General features: G+C 37.7%; 1 protein-coding gene across 1 annotated transcript in view; it reads right to left on the bottom strand.

Moving 5' to 3' along the window:
- The window catches only part of PLCH1 (phospholipase C eta 1), a 191200-nt gene that overhangs the window by 78786 nt on the left and 90046 nt on the right, over positions 1-22368 (bottom strand). The window contains exons 3-5 of the mRNA XM_047876576.1: positions 13505-13651; positions 11090-11333; positions 80-209 (exon numbers count right to left, since the gene is read on the bottom strand). Coding sequence (XP_047732532.1) covers positions 80-209; positions 11090-11333; positions 13505-13651 — 521 coding nt within the window. The remainder of the gene's footprint in view (positions 1-79; positions 210-11089; positions 11334-13504; positions 13652-22368) is intronic.

Consider the following 22368-nt stretch of genomic DNA (forward strand, 5'->3'; position numbering starts at 1 on the left):
TAGCCTTTGAAATATCTAAGTACATCAATAACATGCAACGTGTATTTTACAAAAAGCCAACCCATTTGTGAAAACATACCTGAAACATTTGTCGGACTTTCCTTCGGGGCAGATTGACATTTAGTTTATGCATCAACTGGTGTATCTCTTCAATATTCAATAAGCCATCACCATTCTTATCAGCTTCCTCAAAGGTCTGCTTTACCCACATGAAGAAAGGTCAAGAGAAACACTTTTTTCATGAAAATAAAAACTGCTCTCACAGAATACTCACAAGGACATTTATCATTAACACAGAGCTTGAGAAGAAATTCTTTGGAGAAGGCCCTGCCTGCAATCCACGGACTAGTGATCTGCTACCAGTGACAACAGGCAACAGGGGAGTGAGTGCTTGGAGGTGATTCCCTTCACTTTGAAATGAGAGTCAAACCAAGTTCTTCTGGGAGTTTGTTTAACTCACACATTTTTATCTAATCTGTAAAGGAATACGATGTGATGAAACCTCAAATATACCAAATTCAGGCCTTATCTTCTTCCTCTATGACCTTCCAGTTAGCGTATTTTTACCTTCACAATACCCCACACTAGACAACTTTTTCAGTTCCCCTTTCTCAGTCCACTCCTACATTTAGAAACTGTCTAGTTCAATCTCCTCATTGTTCAGATGAGGATATAAAACTAGAGGAAGAGAAATTGTTAAAAAATGTTGGTTTACTCAGAGAAAGAGAGAGCAAGCAGAGGAGGGGCAGAGAGAGAATCCCAAGCAGTCTCCGTGATGTCAGTGCAGAACCCAGCACACTCCATCCCCCCAGACCCCCCAGGTCCCCCAGCAGAAATTTGTTAAGGATAAATTAGTAAGAGATCCACATTTTTGGAAACTTAGTCTAGTATTCTTATCTCCTATACAGCAGATCCGTCTCTATACTATATTCATCTCCATATTACTAGCTTGGAAGGTTCTTACCTAAAAGCCTCAAATTTCTAAATCAAAAGCAAACCTCATATGTTAGAGGTTACGCTCAAATTGCAGGTAGGATATTCAGTGACTGAGGGTATGAAGCGGAGTTTAGATACAGAAGATTTACATCATGTGACCTGAGGTTTAAAAAAAAAAAAACCCTCAGGGGGAGTGACTCTTGGGTTGTTTCACATCACGAGGAAGCAGAATAAATGGTAACCAATGGGTGATCTGAATTTTTTTTTTTAAATGAATAATTCAAGGGGCACCTGTGGGGCTCAGTCAGTTAAGCATCCAACTCTGATGTCACCTCAGGTCATGATCTCAGGGTTCGAGAGATTGAGCCCCATCCCCTGACAGCATGCAGCCTGCTCCAGATTCTATTCCCCCTCCCCAGCTCACGTTCTCTCTCTCTCTCCCTCTCTCAAAATAAACAAATAAATATTTTTAAAAAATGGATGATTCATGGGGCACCTGGGTGGCGCAGTCGGTTAAGCATCCGACTTCAGCCAGGTCACGATCTCGCGGTCCGTGAGTTCGAGCCCCGCGTCAGGCTCTGGGCTGATGGCTCGGAGCCTGGAGCCTGTTTCCGATTCTGTGTCTCCCTCTCTCTCTGCCCCTCGCCCATTCATGCTCTGTCTCTCTCTGTCCCAAAAATAAATTTAAAAAAAAAAATGGATGATTCATAGTTATTGGGGGTAAACTGCAGAAAGCAGGAATCATGTGCACACTTAGAAAACCAAACTGGGCTTCAAAATTTGAAGGGAAATAAAGGTGGTGGAAAGAAACCAGAAAATCAAAGTAAGGGAAGGCATAGGTTTAAAACCAACAAATAGGAGAATGAGAGTAGGTGGAGAGAGGGAAATGGATAATATTTGCCTCAAGCAGATGATATCAAACTGATTTTCATGTTAAGTCAAAACACTAAAAGTATAACATAGCATATTTACATTTCTTAGGCAATTCAAATTATGATTGTAGGAGACAGGACCTCAGGAAGTAAAAACAACCATAAAGACTTATTTCTTCTAGATTTAAATACCTAAATACTGTAAATACCTTGTTTCACATTTTGTTCCCTTTATAACATTGGAAAATAACCAGCCCAGTTCTTTATAATTCAACTTCTCATAGAAGGACCTCATTATACATGACGTCGGGAAGTTAACAGGTGACCCAGGACTAGGGTAAAAATAACTGAAGAATCAAAAGAGTGAAACATTTGGGCCAATTATTAATAAATACCTGAATCTCATTTTTTTTTCTGTTTTCTGGACACACAGTCCCCATCCATCTCTATTTCTTATGACTGTGGACACTGCTCTGTGTTCAAAGAAGTCATGAAATGAGTCCAAGAGCAGTCATATTTTCATCCTTTTATTTTATACTTCCTTACCAAAGCCTCTCAAAGATTTCTCCAGAGAAGAGTCAAGGACAAGCAAACCCTAAAAATGAGTATTCTGCCAGTACAAACCCTAGAATAGGCCTGTGTCTATAAGGCCTTCAGTGTCAACATATAAACTGGCCTTGACAATTGGTTTAGGGAATATGGGATTGGTAAGACATAGAGGTAGAATCCAACTGAGAAACAGACACTAGTCCTGATTCTGCTGACCTGGCACTGTGACAGTGGCTCACTTATGGCACACCTCTTGGGCCTTGCATTTCCTCATCTATAACGTCAGTGAACACAACTAGATGACCTTGAAGTCCCTTCCAACTCTAAGATTCTATGAAAGGAAAAACCATTCTCTCCCAGTAACAGTACACATGGTATACAATTACAGGTAAAAGTATTCTGATATCTTAAAGCTATTCTTCATAATTAAGATATGAGGACTCAAGAAAGCTCTAAATTAATGATTCACATCATCATACAGGGTGAGTTTAAGAAGAGAAACAATCATTCTGCAAAGAAAAACTGGGATAGTAAAAACTGAATGACAGTTATGGCCGAGAATTTTCTATCAGAAAGTTAAAGGAAATTCTAAGTACTGAATGGTAGTATTTACCATAGGGTTGGGCAAACTTTTTCTGGAAAAGGCCTGATAGTAAATATTTTAGGCTTTGCAGCTCTCAACTGCAACTACTCAATTCTGCTATTGTGACACAAAAGAGGCTATAAGCACCACATAAATTAATTGGCATTGTTATGTTCCAATACAATTTTATTTACGGACAGTGAAATTTAAATTTCAGATAATTTTCAGAATTTCACAAAATATTCTTCTTCTTTTGATTTTACTTTTCCAATCACTGAAAACCATTTCTTAGCTCAGGACCACATATAAAAAAGGCATTAGGCCAGATTTGCCTACAGGCTACAGTTTGCAGGGCCCCTGATTTACTGGGAAGGTGTAAACCTTCAGTTGACAACATCCTTTCGAGACTGCCCAAAGTCTTCCAGAGGTAATAATTTCTCCTGTGGGGTCAAGAGATAAGGTGGGTAAATCATGGAGGAGAACAGACTGGTGGAGAAAAATGCCGAGGCTTTCATGCTGGGGCCACTGAGATTTCAGACTTAATCTGAAGAGGAAAGCAAAAGATTTGCCAGTCCTTACCTCTCTTCAGCAATAAAATAGTAGCTATTATTTATAAGTGTTTAATATGTGCTGGACAGTGTTCTAAACACTTTGTGTACATCAATTCATTTGATCTTCACACAACTACATAAGGCACACACTATGATTAACACCATTACCATGTGACAGACAAAGACTCTAAGGCAAAAGAGTTTAAGTTACTTATCCAAAGTTACCCGGTACATGGCAGAATTGGGGCCAAATCCCAGGCAGTGCAATACTAGTCCTTAAACACAACACTATACTGCTATTAATAGACATGAGTAATGCATCTACCTCCATGAAACATGGCCATATTCCAGAAATAACCTGAATTACATTTTACACTGGAGGGATTTTTTTCATACAGCCACTTAAGATTCACTATTCTCATTATTCATTCACAGCTGAAATTTTCAGGCCTATTTGTAATGTTGTCCTCAACTAATGTAATTAAATGTATGTCCAACCAAAGATGTTATTCTGTTATTAAAATATTACCTACAACCCTATCAAATCCTGACAAATATGTATGAGGATTGTCCTCTGATTCAACATAACTATTCTATTTTTGACATCAGCTTCTTTATTATTAATTTCCTCTGTCCTTTTCTCTCCTCACTGACACAAGCATCAACTGTTTCTATATTTCTTATAAAATTATTCCCTGTACAATTCTGGGGTACATTTGCTTTCCAAATAGCATATTTTCAGAATATGAAATCCCTCAGCTGTCAACCTGGTTAATTCAAACACAAAAACTTTCTATTGCCAGTAAACACGGGCAAACGAAATCAGGTTCAAAAAGCTATTGAGCTAAGCTAGTATAAATTCAAATTAGAATATTATAACTTTATGATGTTAAATGTAACCCCCATTGTAACCATAAAGAAAACAGCTATAATGTATAAAAGGACATGAGAAAGGAATTTAAAATTTCACTATAAAAGTATCAACCAAACAAAAAAGACAGTAATGCAGATGCAGGAAACAAAAGACAAAAAAGTTATAACACATATAGAAAGTGAACAGCAAAATGAGAGAAGAAAATCCCTCCTTATCAGTGTAAATGGATTAAATTCTCCAATCAAAACACAGAGATTGGTAGAATGGATTAAAACACATGATCCAACTATATGCTGTCTACAAGAGATTCACTTAAGATCCAAAAACCTGAACAGATTGAGAGTGAAATGATGGAAAAAGATATTACATGCAAATAGTAATAGAAACGGACCAGAGGTGGATTTACTAATATTAGACAAAATAAGCTTTAAATCAAAACATGTTTCTAAAAGATAAAAAAGGACATTATATGTTGATAAAAGTTTCAAATATAACAATTATAACAATTACACATCTAATGACAAATCAAAATATATGAAGCAAAAACTGACAGAATTGAAGGGGAAAGAGACAGCTCTACAGTAATCGTTGGAGAATTCAATATCCCACTCACAATAAAGTATAGAAAAACCACATGGAAGGTAAGGAAATAGAGAATATAAACAACACAATAAACCAACTGGGTCTAACAGACATGTACAGAACACTTGAACCAACAATAACAGCAGCATACACATTCTTCTCAAGCACACAGAGAACATTTTCCAGGATAGATAATATTGTAGGCCTAAATTAAGTCTCCAATTTTAAACACAGATATCATTCAAAGTATCTTCTTTGACCACAATGGGATGAGATCAATAACAAAAAGAAAACTAGAAAATTTACAAAATTATGGAAGTTAAACAATATACTTTTAAATAACCAATGGATCAAAGAAGAAATCATAAAGGCAATTAGAAAATACTTAAAGATGAATGAAAATGGAAACAACATATAAACTTGGGCAGTGCTAAGAGAGACATTTACAGCTATAAATGCTTACATTCAAAAATAAGAAATACACTTGAAGCCACTGTAACTGCATGTCAACTATACTTCAATTAAAAATAAATGTTTTTAAAGATGAAAAATAAAATTTAAGAAAGATCTCAAATTAACATTTAACTTTACCACTTAAGGAACTAGAAAAAAAAAAGACAAACTAAATCCAAAACTAGCAATAAATAAGTAAATAAAATTTAAAAATCCAAAGCTGGCAGAAAAGGCAGAAAATAAGAAAGATTGGAGGAAAGAGCAATGAAATGGAGAAAGAAAACAAGAGAAAAAAAATCATTGAAATAAAATGTAGGTTTCTTTGAAAAAAAGAGAAAGAATTCAAATTAATACTAAAATCAGAAACAAGGGGCGCCTGGGTGGCGCAGTCAGTTAAGCGTCCGACTTCAGCCAGGTCACGATCTCGCGGTCTGTGAGTTCGAGCCCCGCGTCGGGCTCTGGGCTGATGGCTCAGAGCCTGGAGCCTGTTTCCGATTCTGTGTCTCCCTCTCTCTCTGCCCCTCCCCCGTTCATGCTCTGTCTCTCTCTGTCCCAAAAATAAAATAAACGTTGAAAAAAAAAATTTTTTTTTTAAATAAATAAATAAAAAAAGAAACAAAAGTAAGAACATTATTACCAATTCTACAGAAATAAAAAGGATTTAAAGAGAGTACTATGGTATCTTTCTCTGTATGACTTATTTCACTTAGTGTAACATTCTCCAGTTCCATCCACGTTGCTACAAAAGGCCATATTTCATTCTTTCTCATTGCCAAGTAGTATTGCATTGTGTATATAAACCACAATTTCTTTATCCATTCTTATGTGGATCCTGAGAAACTTAACAGAAGACCATGGGGTAGGAGAAGGAAAAAAAAAAAGTTGGAGAGGGAGGGAGCCAAATCATAAGAGACTCTTAAAAACTGAGAATAAACTGAGGGTTGATGGGGGGTGGGAAGGAGGTAAGAGAGGGTGATGGGCATTGAGGAGGGCACCTGTTGGGATGAGCACTGGGTGTTGTATGGAAACCAATTTGACAATAAATTTCATATTAAAAAACAAACAAACAAAGAAACAAACATTTAAAAAGAGAGAGAGTACTATGAACAATGGAATGCTTACAAAGTGGATAACCTAAATGAAATGGACAAATCCTAGAAACACAAAACCTACAAAGACTAAACCACAAAGAAAACAAAACATGAACAGATCTATAACTAGTAAGGAGCCTGAATCAGTAACCAAAAATTTTTCAACAAAGAAAACTTGATACTTGACCTTGATAGCTTCGCTGGTAAATTCTACCAAACATTAAAAGAACTAACACCAATCCTCAAATTTTCCCAAAAAATTAAAGAGGAGGGAAAATTTCCTAACTCATTCTATGAGGCCAGCATTATGCTCATAAACCCAGGCAAAGATACTACAAGAAAAACAAAAATACAGACCAATAAACAATCATGCAAAAATCCTCAACAAGATACTAGCAAATAAAATTCAGCAGTATACTAAAAGAATTATACACCATGACCAAGAGGGATTTATTCCTGCAAAATAAGGATGGTTCAACATATGAGAATGGATTAATGTAATATTCCATATCAACATACTGAAGGAAAAAAACACATGATCATCTCAATCGATGCAGAAAAAAGATTTGACAAAATTCAATACCCTTTAATGATAAAAACACTCAACACAATAGGAACAAAAGAAAACTACCTCAACATATTAAAAGCCACATATGAAAAAAAACACGGTAAATATCATATTCAATAATGAAAGACTGAAAGCTCTTCCTCTAAAATCAGGAACAAGGCAAGGGTGCCAGCTTTCACCATTTTTATTCAACACAGTACTAAGTTTTAGCCAGAGCAATTAGGCAATGGGAAGGAGGGAGGGAGGAAGGGAGGGAGGGCATCCAAATTAGAAAGAAGTAAAATTATGTTTGTGGATGATACGATCTTATATAGAGAAAACCTTATAGACTCCACAACAAAAGCTGTTAGGATAAATGAATTCAGCAAAATAGCAGGATACAAAGTCAACACACAAAAATTGGTTGCATTTCTATATATGAACAATAACAATCTGAGAAGGAACTACAAAAACAATTCCATTTATAATCACATCAAAATAATAAAATAGGAATAAAGGAGGTAAAAAAGGTGCACAATGAAATCTACAAAACATTGCTGAAAAATTTTAAGAAGACATAGCTAAATGAAAACACATCCGATGTTCATGGATTGGAAGATAATTTAGTTAAAATGTCAATACTACTAAAGGAATCTACAGATTCAATGAAATTTCTATCCAAATCCCAATGATATTTTTCTGCAGAAATAGAAAAACCAATCCTAAAATTCATATGGAATACCAAGGGACCCTGAGAAGCCAAACCATCATGAAAAAGAACAAACTTGAAAGACTCACACTTCCTGATTTCAAAACTTATCTCAAAGTTACAACAATCAAAACAGTGTTGTATTAGTATGAAGACAAACATATAAACCAATAGAATAAAACAGCTCAGAAATAAACCCTCACATCTATGGTCAAATGATTTCTGACAAGGTTGCCAAGACCATTTTATAGAAAAAGGACAGTCTTTTCAACAAATGGGCCTGGAAAACTTGGATATCAACATGCAAAAGAATGAAGTTGGACCACTACCTAACACTATCCACAAAAATTAACTCAAAATGGATTAAGGACATAAATGTAAGACCTAAAACAATAAAACTCTTAACAGAAAAGAGAACAAAATCTTCATAGCATGGGATTTGACAATCATTTCTTGGGTATGACACCAAAGCACAGGTGACAAAAGAAAAAAACAGACAGGGGCACCTGGGGTGGCACAGTCGGTTAAGTGTCAGACTTCAGCTCAGGTCATGATCTTATGGCGTGGGTTCAAGCCCCTCTTTGAACTCTGAGCTGACAGCTCAGAGCCTGGAGCCTGCTTCAGATTCTGTGTCTCCCTCTCTCTCTTCCCCTCCCCCACTCGTGCTCTGTCTTTCTCTCCCAAAAATAAACATCAGAAAAAAACAAATTGGACTTCATGAAAAATTTAAAAATTCTGTGCACCAAGGACATTATCAATAAAGTAAAAACACCAACAGAATCGAAGAAAATATTTTCAAATCATGTAACTGATAAGTGATTAATATCCAGAACATACAGAACTCTTAAAAGTCAACAACAGAAAAACAAACAACCTGATCCAAAAATGGAGTGGGGGAGATAAGAGTGCGCATCAAATTGTTAACATCAGTAACCTTGGAGAAGAAGGTGCAAAACTGATAGGGGTGAAGATTACTGACGTTTTCTTTATGCAACTCTGTATTCTCTGGCTTACCTCAATGAGCATGCATTTCTAGGGTAACTAGAAAGATCTAACAAAGGGGGAAATTTTGCTACCACTTAAAAAGAAACAATATGCCCATTTCTCTTACTGCTCTACTTCAAGGCTTATGAAAGTCATTTATATAAGTGGCTAAAAGCTCTGGAATATTGTGAACTTGTTCTAGTAAAGTTCTAATAACCTCTAGAATTGATTGTCCTCCCCTACGGCAATTTTCCTTCTTTCTTCCTTGTTGAAGAACCTCTATTTTGTTCAGGTGTGCAAGAACCATGAGCTTTAATGAAGGCAGAAGGGGTATTTTGATGGATGTTAGTATAGCTGTCTCCAAAGTACAATTCAAAGGGTCCTCATAACCAAGAGGAGCCCCCTTTTCCCACTTTTTATGTGAGGCTAAATTTTCTTCATGCATTTCCACCAAAACAATACAACATGCAGACTGAAGGCAGAAACAGATAGGAAAATGCATGTGTTCTATCCAGATACACATTAAAGTGACTTGCAAAGTGAAAAGCAACACTACTCTTTCTCACAAATTTGTTTTGCTTTGAAAAATAGTTTTTGGCGGCACTTGGGTGGCTCAGTGGATTAAGCATCCAGCTTCGGCTCAGGTCATGTTCTCACTGTTCATGAGTTCCAGCCCCGCGTCAGGCTCTGTGCTGACAGCTCAGGGCCTGGAGCCCGATTTGGATTCTGTGTCTTCCTCTCTCTCAAAAATAAACATTAAGATGAAACCCACATAAACAAAAACTCTATATAGAGTCTTTAGTTTTTAAGCATGCAAAAGAGTCTTGAGCTCAAAGCCCAGTTACGCTAATTGATTTATTTTATCGAAGACTGGTTCAGGAATGGACCTGCAGTAACAATTCTGGCCAATGATGATATTTAGTCTTGGGCTGGGGTGGACATCCTGGAAAGATTTACAATCCTCTTAAAAAGAAGCTTTGTGAGAAGAAAACTATGCTTCCTCTGGGCAGGGCTGTGTTTGGAGCTGCTGCCCAAAGCTGCTGTACCTCTGTCTGACCAAGGGGCAACCTGCCCAAGGACCACGCCAACATGCTGAGAACGGCAGAACCCAGGTCTTGGGTGACATCACTGAGCCACTGATTAACCCGTTCTTGAACTGCCCTATCTCACATCTCCTGTTCATGAGAAATGAATATTGTTTTAGTTCGAGGCACTGTTAATATGATTCTGTGGTTTAGACAAGAAAGCAATTTTATTCAGCATTTTGTTTGTTTTTTACCAAATGTTAAGGAGTTAAGAACCAAATGAAAGAATAAAGCACAGAAAGTTCCTTTCTATGTTTGCATTTTGTTCATTTATGAATCCCAGGTGCCTTTATCTGCATGCTGTGAATATTGATGAAAATATCATGGCTCATCAGCTCAGACCTTCCCACTGTCAAAAATCCTTTCATGGGCTGAATATTTCCACTCTGCTCAAACAATACCCTGGGTCTGGAATTATAACTAGAGCAGCACAAATTTATCACTACTCTGGGGGACAAATTTAGGACACACATTCCAAGGAAGTAGGACTACTCCCTTCATAGATTGGGGCACATGTGTTTTAAGACCCTTCAAAATGTGCAGAAGGAAACCAAAACAGTCAACAACTCTATCGCCCTCACTTTACACATAAGGAAATTGAGGCCAAAAAGGCCATGTCACATGGCCTGCTGCTGCTCCATAGCAGCAGAAGAGGTGCCTTCAGACCAAGCACGTTAACTATTTATCTTGTCAGCACCACAGGACCTCAAGAAATGAGTTTAATTAAGGCGACTCAGATGAGTCTCCCAGTTTCTTGAAGAATTTAGAGAAGGTAAATGGTATTGTGTAAAAAATGACTTCCCCTTCAGTATCAATCAGTTTCCACACTGTAAATTAAAGAGAGAGAGAGAAAGCAGGAAGGAGCTTAATACCGTGTGTGTAATTGGAACTCAAAAGTACTTGTTCAACTAAACTGACTTGATTACAAAGCAGGATTTGTAATCAAATAAACACTTTCCCAGCTATCTAATCTCTCTTAGGAAACATTAGGCTGCAGTTGGAGACCTCTCAGATTGTGGAGCTAAATTCAATCTCCTCAGAAAAAGCCTGCTCCTGAGTTCATGCAAGCTTAAGTTTCTGTATGTTCGACGCATTCATTTACTTGGGATGAGAGTGAGGAGAGAGCAGAAAGGTGCTAGGGGTAAAGAAAGAGAAAGAAAGAAAAGTAGCTTTAAGTCCCAAAATTATAGGAAAAAATAAAATAAAGTCTAATACACACACACACACACACACACACACACACAGCTCAAAATTAACATTCTAGGGAGGATATTGGTCGTGGGTCCTCTGCCGCTTGGCAAGTGAATCTTCATCACTGATGCCGGCCATCAGGTACTTGAGGCCTGTGATCCAGGTGCGGGCCTCCTCAGGGTTGGAGGTGATGAGATCCAGAGACTCCATGTGGTTGCCATGGTAGATGGTAAAGCAGCAGCTGGGATCGAAGTGCCCCTCAGCTTGTCTGTGGAATATTTCAGACTGCCGACCTTCGGTGACTTTGTAAATGGAGTCAATAAGTACTGTGAGGAAAGTGAAATGCAGTTATGTGGCACGTGGAGATATGTACATGTATTAAGAAAAAAATAGCAAAATCATCTTAAATTTTACAAATAAGCATGAACATGGGGCGCCTGGGTGGCTCAGTCGGTTGAGCGTCCAACTTCAGCTCAGGTCATGATCTCACGATTTGTGAGTTTGAGCCCCACATCGGGCTTTGTGCTGACAGCTCAGAGCCTGGAGCCTGCTTCAGATTCTGTGCCTCCCCCTCTCTCTGCCCCTCCCCCGCTTGTGCTCTGTCTCTCTCTCCCTCTCAAAAATAAATGAGCATTAAAAAAAATAAGCATGAACAAACTCACTGTCTGTGAATCATGGTATTAAGTTCAAAAGTGAACTACAAGCCCTGTCATTTCCTGCCATTAACCCTCTCCACATACCACTCTACCTTCCTGCGCAGCCTGGATAATGCCCTCTCAAGCTTTTAGTCAGGATATGTTGAAATTTATGATAGGAAGATTGATGTATGCATCAGGGCAAAAAGACTGGTAGAAAAAGGAGATTATGAATACATCAAATTTATAGTTTACATATTTGCACAGGGAAAACATATGAAGACCTCGAACTGACCTTGGAGTTTTACAACACATATAAGATGACAGTTAAAAACTGGAAGGGAAAAAACCGAATAGCAGAGCTAAATGTGATGAGCATTTATAGAAAGAATGCTAGGATGATGAAGGGAGAGCAGGGCTTGGAGAGGTAGAGAGAAACAAGGTGGCATCCCAGGAGAAAAAGTGTAAGATACAGAAACATGAGATCCATTCCAGGAATGTTAAATAGGCCATTTACACCAGACTATAAAGCTCAAGAGAGAAAGGAAGTGGGGGATAAAGCTAGAAAGGCTAGATCAGAGAGAGCCTGATACAAGAAACCAGAGATTGGCATCATACAGGTAAGAGAGCAACACTGCAGGTTTGGATCAGAGAGGCACTAGCAGGGACAATTACTTTAGACGAAAACAGTACTTTCTTATTTGTTTGCTTGTTTTTAAGCATGCATCAGAAGTGTTGTAATCTTCTTGATTTGCTCCTATACCCCATCTTCCCTTCCATTGTGCCTTAATGGCAGAGTCACAATTTTCTTCTGGTATCAACTCATTCCCCAAATGATTCACAGGGAAATGAGCCCACACCCACTCCAGGGCAAGTTCTGGTGAGTCTAAGCCATTGAGGTGGCCCCATTCCTATTTCTTATGATTACTTTAGGCGTAGGAATGTAATTCAGTTCTAACCAAGGAGACATGGGGTAGTCTGCTTTGAGGCAAAATTCTGGAATGAAATCCTCTCTCCTGAAAAGGAAGCACCATGTTGCTGCTGCCTTGACTACAGGGCCAACACACTAGGAACAGAGCCAAGAGCACTTGGGAAAACAGAGCTAGAGACTCATGTCCCACGCCTGGGCCTGCTGATCTCTAAAGTTCTTGTTATGTGAGATGATATATTTATCATGTAAGTCTAATTTAGTCCAAGTCTTGTGCTACTTGAAGATGAAAGTATCTTAACAGACAAAAGCAGAAACTAGCAAAATGGAGATTGGCTAGGAAGTTTCTCAAGAGGCCCAAAAGGTAAAGAGACCACAGACCAAGGAGATTCCTATGAAAACAGGAAGGAATGAGATGAGACAGCCATTACACAGGACCCAACAAGGACTTGGTGCTGAATGTACAAGGTGTGGGAGAGAGGGTTTAAGTAGGAGTCAGGCCAAAGCTCTTTTGCTTAAAATCATTAAAACAATTTTGTTAATTCACTAATCAGTTACCATGCTCAGAATAATGCAATATACTTTAAAGCCCACTGGATTTATGATATCCTTCACCTTTTATAAAAAAAATAAAAATAAAAGGCCTCGGGCCATAAAACATCACTAAAAAATATATCATGTCTCCAACACAGGGGAAATATTAACATTTACAGCATTCATGGGCAAGAAAACTTTTATGGAGTGAAACTTCCAAAGAAATAAAAAAGCAAAAATGGTCACTACTTATTCAGTTTCTCTGTATCCTTTAGCAACTGACCCCAAATCTTGTAAAAATATCAAAGTTTCACAGATCTGAGGCTGCCAAAGAGCCCAGCCAATATAACCCATGTATTACTATTTCAAGCCACGAAAAGAATTCAAAGGTTGTTCTTACTTTTTGCCTTCTCACTCTTCCTTGAGGGTCTCCATCGGAGGCGGGTCCGATGTTCATCCAGGTAAAAGAGCCGGACGAGCCCTTTGGTTCCACGTTTCAGTTTGATCATCTGTGTCCCGGACTGCATCACACTCATGCATCTTTCAACTACAAAAGAGATTACAGCACTTTCAGCTCTTACACAATGCACATGCAGATGGGTGTTCAGAAACTTCACTGTCAAATAAAACCTCTGATTTATTCCTAAAGATTTCAAGGACCAAAAGACAAAGTTGGTAAAGGAAATCTAGAAAGAGCTATTGAGGAATTGATTCACCAGTCTTAAGCCAGTGAAAAGCCTTCCTGGTTGAAATAAAATTCTACTTCCAGATAAACAATGCATTAATGCTGCACAGAGCCATCTTTTGTTCTAACCAGCAACATATTTTTTGCTATGAGACTGATCATTTGATACCTGGATTTAAGTTCATAAAGCAATTCTCGGACTTCATATTAAGTCTTGTGAGTTTTTATATAGCCAGTTGTAAAAACATCTTGTAATAATGCTGTCACATACAATCAACAGAAACAAGATCAACAAAATGTTAACAATTTTTGAAGTTGGATAATGGTTACTTATGGGTTCACATTATTAGATTTTTGTGTATATTTGAAAATAGATACATATCATTTTTTAAATGTGATTAGAAAACAAATGTTTTCACAAATGAACATAAAACAACTGTTGATTAATGAAATAAACTGCCAAGATTTTCCACCTAGAAGAACAGCTTAGTGATTGAATTCAGGTAATATCCAAATCACTCACTGTCCAAGTTAAAACTATCATCTAGGGGCACCAGGGTGGTTAAGTCGGTTAAGCATCCAACTCATGATGTCACAGTTCATGAATTCATGTCTGTACTCACAGTGCAGAGCCTGCTTGGGATTCTCTCCTTCCCCTTCCTACTGTCCCTCCTGCCCATCAAAGTAAATAAATAAACTTTAAAAAATAAATAAAATAAAATCTTTTTTAAAAACTATCATGTAAATTCTCTCTGCTTTGAGATGAACCTTGTTAGAAGTGGGCATCTGTTGGTGTTGCCTGTTTCCCCTTCTTTGGTAACTGGAAATACTCCTTTCCCATTTCATGTGCTTTTGGTGACCCCCAACTAAGAAATGGGCACCTAACTTAAGCTAAGAACAAATTTGACTCCCTTCCAAAGAACACAAATCCTGATCTGACCATTGAAAGAAAACAGAATGGAGCCATTTCAATGGCCAAGACTTAAGAGATGCTCTTGCTTGGCCATCCTAAGATGCCATAGTTGTTACAGTTATCCTTGCGGCTGACATTTTCCCTTTGATTCTGTAAGTTATCCAATACTCTTCCAAATACTTTCTCATTATATTAGCCAGAGATAGCTTTTATTTCACCTGCTAATACACAGGCACATATATAACCACTAGAGCACTAGAAACATCTAGTTCTGAGTACCTATCTTATCAAGCAGTATGCTGTTAGAAACAGATAAACACAGAAAACAGATTCCAGCAACATCAGACTTCAGCTTTTTTGACTAAGTATCTTGCCTTTACCAAGAAAGATAATGTGATCTTAAAGCTTAACACTGTAGGTGCAGGGTACTCGCTACAAGTAACTTCAACGTAACCAACTTCCACTCTTCTTCACATGAAGAGCCTTTTCTTTTCCAAAGAAATTAAGGAGGAACTGCATAGTATCAAGTATCACTTTAAGATTTGATATTGCAAGGAAAGTGAAGTATAGGTTGCTCTTTCTCATTTTACTTGACATCAAATAATAAAAATACAGCTTCAGAAAACAAACACAAACTTAAAGTGTTTAACTTGAAGCACAGAACAAAATTTGAGATTTGGTTTTGCATGCATTAGAAAAGTCACCCACTACAGAGCACCATTCATTTAGGTAACAAAAGCCCAGATTTGAATTCTTGGCAGCCACACTGACCATCTCACACCAGTAATAAGAGGAAGAATAGAGAGTATCAGTGTATCAAGATAATATCATCAAGTCAAACCAACAAAGCCAAAACTCCTAGAAAAACCCAAGTACTTGACTGACCACTGATTATAATAGGTCACATCAGGGTGCCCGGCTGTCAGTAGCACATGTGAGTCTTCATCTTGGGGTTGTTAAATTCGAGCCCCATGTTGGATATAGAGATTACTTTAAAATATTTTTTAAAGGAATAATTTTGATTCCAAAACCAGACAAAGACCCCACTAAAAAGGAGAACTACAGACCAATTTCCCTGATGAACATGGATACAAAAACTCTCAACAAGATACTAGCCAACCAGATCCAACAATACATTAAGAGAATTATTCACCATGACCAAGAGAGATTTATACCTGGGCTGCAGGGCTGGTTCAATATCTGCAAATCAATCAATGAGATACATCACATTAACAAAATAAAGGACAAGAACCACATGATCCTCTCAATAAATGCAGAGAAAGCATTTGACAAAATACAGCATCCTTTCTTGATAAAAACCCTCAAGAAAGTAGGAATAGCAGGATCATACCTCAGGGTGCCTGGGTGGCTCAGTCAGTTAGATGACCAACTTCGGCTCAGGTCACGATCTCACAGTTTGTGAGTTTGAGTCGCGCGTCTGGCTCTGTACTGACAGCTCAGAGTCTGGAGACTGCTTCAGACTATGTGTCTCCCCCTCTCTCTGTCCCTCACCTGCTTGCTCGCTCACTCTTTCTCTCTCTCTCTCTCTCTCAAAAATAAATAAAACATTACAAAAAAATTTTAAAAAAGAAGGATCATACCTCAGGACCATAAAAGCCATATAAGAAAAACCCACCACTAATATCCTCAATGGGGAATAACTGAGAGCTTCCCCCCCTAAAGTCAGGAACACGACAGGAATGTCCACTCTTAACATAGTATTGTAAGTCCTAGTCTCAGCAATCAGACAACACAAAGAAACAAAAGGCATCCAAATCGGCAAGAAGGAAGTCAAACTTTCACTCTTCACAGATGACATGATACTCTATATGGAAAACCCAAAAGATTCCACAAAAACTGCTCGAACTGATTGATGAATTCAGGAAAGTCACAGAATATAAAATCAATGCACAGAAATCGGTTGCATTTCTATACACTAATAATGAAGCAGCAGAAAGAGAAATCAATGAATCAATCCTGTTTACAATTGCACCAAAAACCGCAAAATACCTAGGAATAAACGTAACCAAAAAGGTGAAAAATCTATACACTGAAAACTATAGAAAACTTATGAAAGAAATTGAAGAAAACACGCACACACAAAAAGGAAAAACATTCCATGTTCATGGATTGGAAGAACAAATATTGTTAAAATGTCAGTACTACACAAAGCAATCTACATATTCAATGCAATCCCATCAAAATAATACCAGCATTTTTCAGAGCTAGAAAACAATCCTACTATTTGTATGGAACTAGAAAAGGCCCTGAATAGCACAAGCAATCCTGGAAAAGAAAACCAAAGGTGGAGGCATCACAATTCATTATTTCAGGATATGTTACAAAGCTGTAATCACCAAGACAACATGGTACTGGGACAAAAACAGACACTCAGATCAATGGAACAGAATAGAGAACCCAGAAACGGACCCACAAATGTATGGCCAACTAATCTTTGACAAAGCAGGAAAGAATATCCAATGGAATAAAGACAGTCTCTTCAGCAAATGGTGTTGGAAAAACTGGACAACAAGATGCAGAAGATTAAACCTGGACCACTTTCTTACACCATACACAAAAATAAACTCAAAACTGGGGCGCCTGGGTGGCTCAGTAGGTTAAGTGGCCGAATTCAGCTCAGGTCATGATCTCACGGTCCGTGAGTTCAAGCCCCACGTCGGGCTCTGTGCTGACAGCTCAGAGCCTGGAGCCTGTTTTAGATTCTGTGTCTCCCTCTCTCTGACCCTCCCCCGTTCATGCTCTGTCTCTCTCTGTCTCAAAAATAAATAAACGTTAAAAATAAATAAATAAATAAATAAATAAACAAACAAACAAACAAACAAACTCAAAATGGATGAAAGATCCAAATGTAAGATTGGAAGCCATCAAAATCCTCGAGGAGAAAGCAAGCAAAAACCTCTTTGTCCTCAGCTGCAACAACTTCTTCCTCAACATGTCTCCAGAGACAAGGGAAACAAAAGCAAAAATCAACTACTGGGACCTCATCAAAATAAGAAGCTTCTGCATGGCGAAGGAAACAATCAGCAAAACTAAAAGGCGACCAAAAGAATGGGAGAAGATATTTGCTAATGACATATCAGATAAATGGTTAGTATCCAAAATCTATAAAGAACTTATTAAGCTCAAAACCCTAAAAACAAATAATCCAGTGAAGAAATGGGCAAAAGACATGAATAGGCACTTCTCCAAAGGAGACATCCAGATGGCCAACCGACACATGAAAAAATGCTCCACATCACACATCATCAGGGAAATACAAAATCAAAACCACAATGAGATACCACCTCACACCGGTCAGGATGGCTAACATTAACAACTCAGGCAACAACAGATGTTGGTGAGGATGCGGAGAAAGAGAAACCTTTTGCACTACTGATGAGTATGCAAACTGGTGCAGCCACTCTGGAAAACAGTATGGAGGTTCCTCAAAAAACTAAAAATAGAACTACCCTACGACGCAGCAATTGCACTACTAGGTATTTATCCAAGGGATACAGGTGTGCTGTTTCAAAGGGGCACATGCACCCCAATGTTTATAGCAGCACTATCGACAATAGCCAAAGTATAGAAAGAGCCCAACTGTCCATCAATGGATGAATGGATAAAGAAGATGTGTGTATGTATGTACACACACACACACACACACACACACACACACACAGACGCACACACAAACACACAATGGAGTATTACTCGGCAATCAAAAAGAATGAAATCTTGCCATTTGCAACTACGTGGATAGAACTGGAGGGTATTGTGTTAAGCTAAATTAGTCAGAGAAAGACAAATATCATATGACCTCACTCATATGTGGAATTTAAGATACAAATCAGATGAACATAAGGGAAGAAAAATAATATAAAAACAGGGAGGGGGGCAAAACATAAGAGACTCTTAGATATAGAGAACAAATTGAAGGTTGCTGGAGGGGTTGGTGGTGGGGTGGATGGGCTAAATGGGCAAGGGTATTAAGGAAGACACTTGTTGGGATCAGCACTGGGTGTTATACATAGGGGATGAATCACTGGATTCCACTCCTTAAATCATTATTGCACTATATGGTAACTAACTTGATGTAAATTAGAAAATAAAATAAAGAAATGCTCATCAATTAAAAATAAATAATAATTTAAAATACATCATAATAATAGGCCACAGCAATTTTGGAACGGCAATTCCAAACACAGGGTTATGTAATGAAGTAAAGCAGAGAACAAGGAGACTTTGTCTTTGACCTAAATTGGTTAAACTTTAAGAAAATAAAACATCTAAAAGGAAAATTTATTAATGGTAGTTTAGAGCTATGGTCAAGAACACAAGAGTCTGAATCTACACAACCTGGGATAAAATTCCAGATCTGCCACTTAACTAGCTTTTTGACCTTGGGCAAGTTACCTAATCCCTGTGCACTTCCATTTCCTTATCTATAAAATGAGGATAACAATCTTCAAACGTTGAGGACTGAATAAGCCAATTCATGTAAAGTACTAAAAACGGTGCCTGGCATATCATAAACACTATAAATGGTAGTTACAATTATGGTTTTATTATTGACGGAAATACTATGGGAGTCCATAGAGAAAGGAGAACACAGTGGGCTGGAAAGGGGAAAAGTGTGGTAATAACACAGTATCAGTGAATGCCTGGGGACGGAAAGAGTAGAGGTATGCTCAGAGGGTAGGCAACGATGGGTCTCCAACTTTGGAAGAGTGACTCAAAAGGAAAATGACAAGACATATGATTATGGGCTGGATACAACCAGGCTGTAGGGGGTCGGGATGTTGGTAGAATAAGATCTTAATCTATTGGCAGTGAGAGATTCACTAGACATTTCTGAGCAAAAGATGGGCAGGATAGAAACATAATTCAGGAAGATGTCTCTTTGGGAAGAAAGAATAAAATAAATTGTTTAAACAATTTTGGAAATTATGGAAACTGAATTAACTGTACTGTCAAAGATCTGATAGCAAGTGCTACTTATACATCTGACACAGTGTCCTCTACTTTGTTCACACTGCAGCTTCTTTTTCTTTCCTTTTCACAGTATCCCCCCACATTTTTTGACCTAGAATGGAACTGCTATGGCTATAAAATCTCATCACTTTAACAGGGAAAGCATAATGATATAGAAGTGTAATCAGTTATTTGAGCTAATAAATACCACTTACCATTCAGCAAGCATCATTCAGAGAAACCCAAATATTTTAGAAAGTAGTATCCAATCCTTCAATGTGGAAGTGCCTTTATATTATATATTAATATCCACTAGCTTCATATTTACCCCACCAATTCAGCCATGAGCTAAGACTTCAGCTTCATCCACTGCCGTAAACAAGCATACATGATAGAAACGTATTTGGCAGAGCCAGGCTCTGAAACAATGTGCTGCTTAAATTGTTTACGTAGCTGCTTTTTGCGTCTTATCACATAGAAAAGGCATTTAGAGTTAAATTGAAAATTCAAGTTCAGTGGAGTCTTGAGAGTCATGTAACGTATCTCTCCCTTCTTCAAAACCTCATTGTAGACAATCCATTGAGTAGTAAAGCTAACCAAAAAAGGACCAACCTCAGTCATTCTTTGTAACTCATTCAATGTTGAAAATAAAATATTCTCCCAATGTCATCTAAATCACAAAGTGTCAGCTCAAGCCAACTTCTTTATGTTCTGCCTTCTGTAGCGACAGATAACAGTAGTTGCTACCCACATAGAAGTCATTTTCCAAACAGGCCAGATGGGTAGATTCCATAAAATAGGACAAGAAACAAGGGAACAAAGGAAGACTTCCAGTGACAGGTAAACAGGGGAAGAGTTCCAGGGGCTTAGAATGATACAACCTTATCACACACATTCTCAGGGCTGGAAGGTGTCTAGGAAAATCTGCCAATGCAGGTCACAAATGCAGGCAACAACCAACATAAGCACAATTCCTTTGATTCTACATTTTGTCTATGATAGCTTTAATGTTTTTAGGAAAGAAGTTTATTTTGATACAGCACAGCAACATTCAGGAATATTAAAAGAGAAACACCCATAACACACATATTGTTTTTGTCTATTATGCTCCAGACTTCAATATGTACACAAATTTGACATACTGGTTGCAATCATGATATTTAGGTCATTTGGCACGCTGCTTTTTTTCATTTGTATAATAAACAGCTTTCCATGTTTCTACACAGTCTTAATAATTATCATTTTAATGGCTGCTAACAAAATAGCATAAATATTTAAAGAGCAAAACAGATGAGAAGACTGTATTTCTAACTTTATTACATAATTAGGGTTTTAAAACTCTTAACAGAGTTTTATCTGTAAAACGAAAGGCGTAACAAAGTGATCTGCAAGGTCCTTTAGAATTCAATTCTTTAAAAGGATTAAATCAATCATTTCTGCCCTTTAAAATAAGTAAATTTCCGTAGGGTTTATTGGCTCACTAAAACCCTCAAGCAGAAAATGCTATAAAAAATATACTTCTGATTTGAAGTATAAGAGAGAGTATATATCATTGGAGGAGAGATTCCCAACATTTCCACTAAGTGCATATGACATCTAAGAGGGTTTAACTCTTTATGCCATGCTTGAATTAGAGGTCATCACATTCTGGTAGGAATGTCTAACATATCACCTGATGTGAATTTTTTAATAGCTTTATTGCAGTACAATTTATATACATTAAAATCCACCTGTTTTAAATGTACAATTTAATGCCTTTAGTACATCTACCAAGTTGCGATCTTTTTTTTTTTTTTTTTTTTTTGAGAGAGCGAGCCTATGCACGCACATGTGCACAAGCAGGGGAGGGCAAAAGGAGAGGGAGAGAATCTTAGCAGGCCCCTGCTCAGCACAGAGACCTAAGTGGGGTTCAATCTCATGACCTGACCTGAAATCAATAGTTGGTCAATTGAGCCACCCAGGAGCCCCACTGATCTCATTTTAGAACATGTCCATCACCCCAAGAAGAAACCTCATGTCTACTTGCCGTCATTCTCTGTTTCACCCACTCACCCACAGCCCTAGACAACCACTAACCAGTACTGTCTCTATAGATGAGTCTTCTCTGGATATTTCACATAGGTGAAAATCTTACATTCTGCAGTCCTGTGTGTCTGGCTTCTTTCACTCAGCGTATTTTTGCGATTTCTACAATGATTGTGTTCATTTGTTTTTTGTCTTCTCTTCCCCCCTCCTTCATATCACATTAAACTCTTCCTCAGCCATTCAGGGTAAAAATGATCCTAAACAGGAAACTGGTTGAATAAAATAATATATACATACATACATACAGTGGACTACTATATAACTGTAGAAGAGAATAAAAAAAGATCTCCATAAACTGATATGAAATAATTTCTAGAAGGTATTAGTAAGTGAAAAAGGCAAAGTATAAATAAGCATATATATATAGTATGCTACTTTTGTGTAAAAAAAAAGCTTGGGATTTTTCTTTTTAAATATACAAATATTTATCTTTACAAAAAGAAAAACAAGAAGGATAACCAGAAAACAATGAAGCTGGTTACCTGCAAGGATGGGAGAATATCAAGTGGAAGGGATATGGGAGTGACCTCTCTTGGTATCCTACATGTTCAAAATTAAAATTAACTCAGTAAGAATGAGAAGGAGAGAAACAAACACACAAAGTAAA

The sequence above is a fragment of the Prionailurus viverrinus genome, chromosome C2, assembly GCF_022837055.1.
Source record: "Prionailurus viverrinus isolate Anna chromosome C2, UM_Priviv_1.0, whole genome shotgun sequence".
Classification (NCBI taxonomy): Eukaryota; Metazoa; Chordata; class Mammalia; order Carnivora; family Felidae; genus Prionailurus; species Prionailurus viverrinus.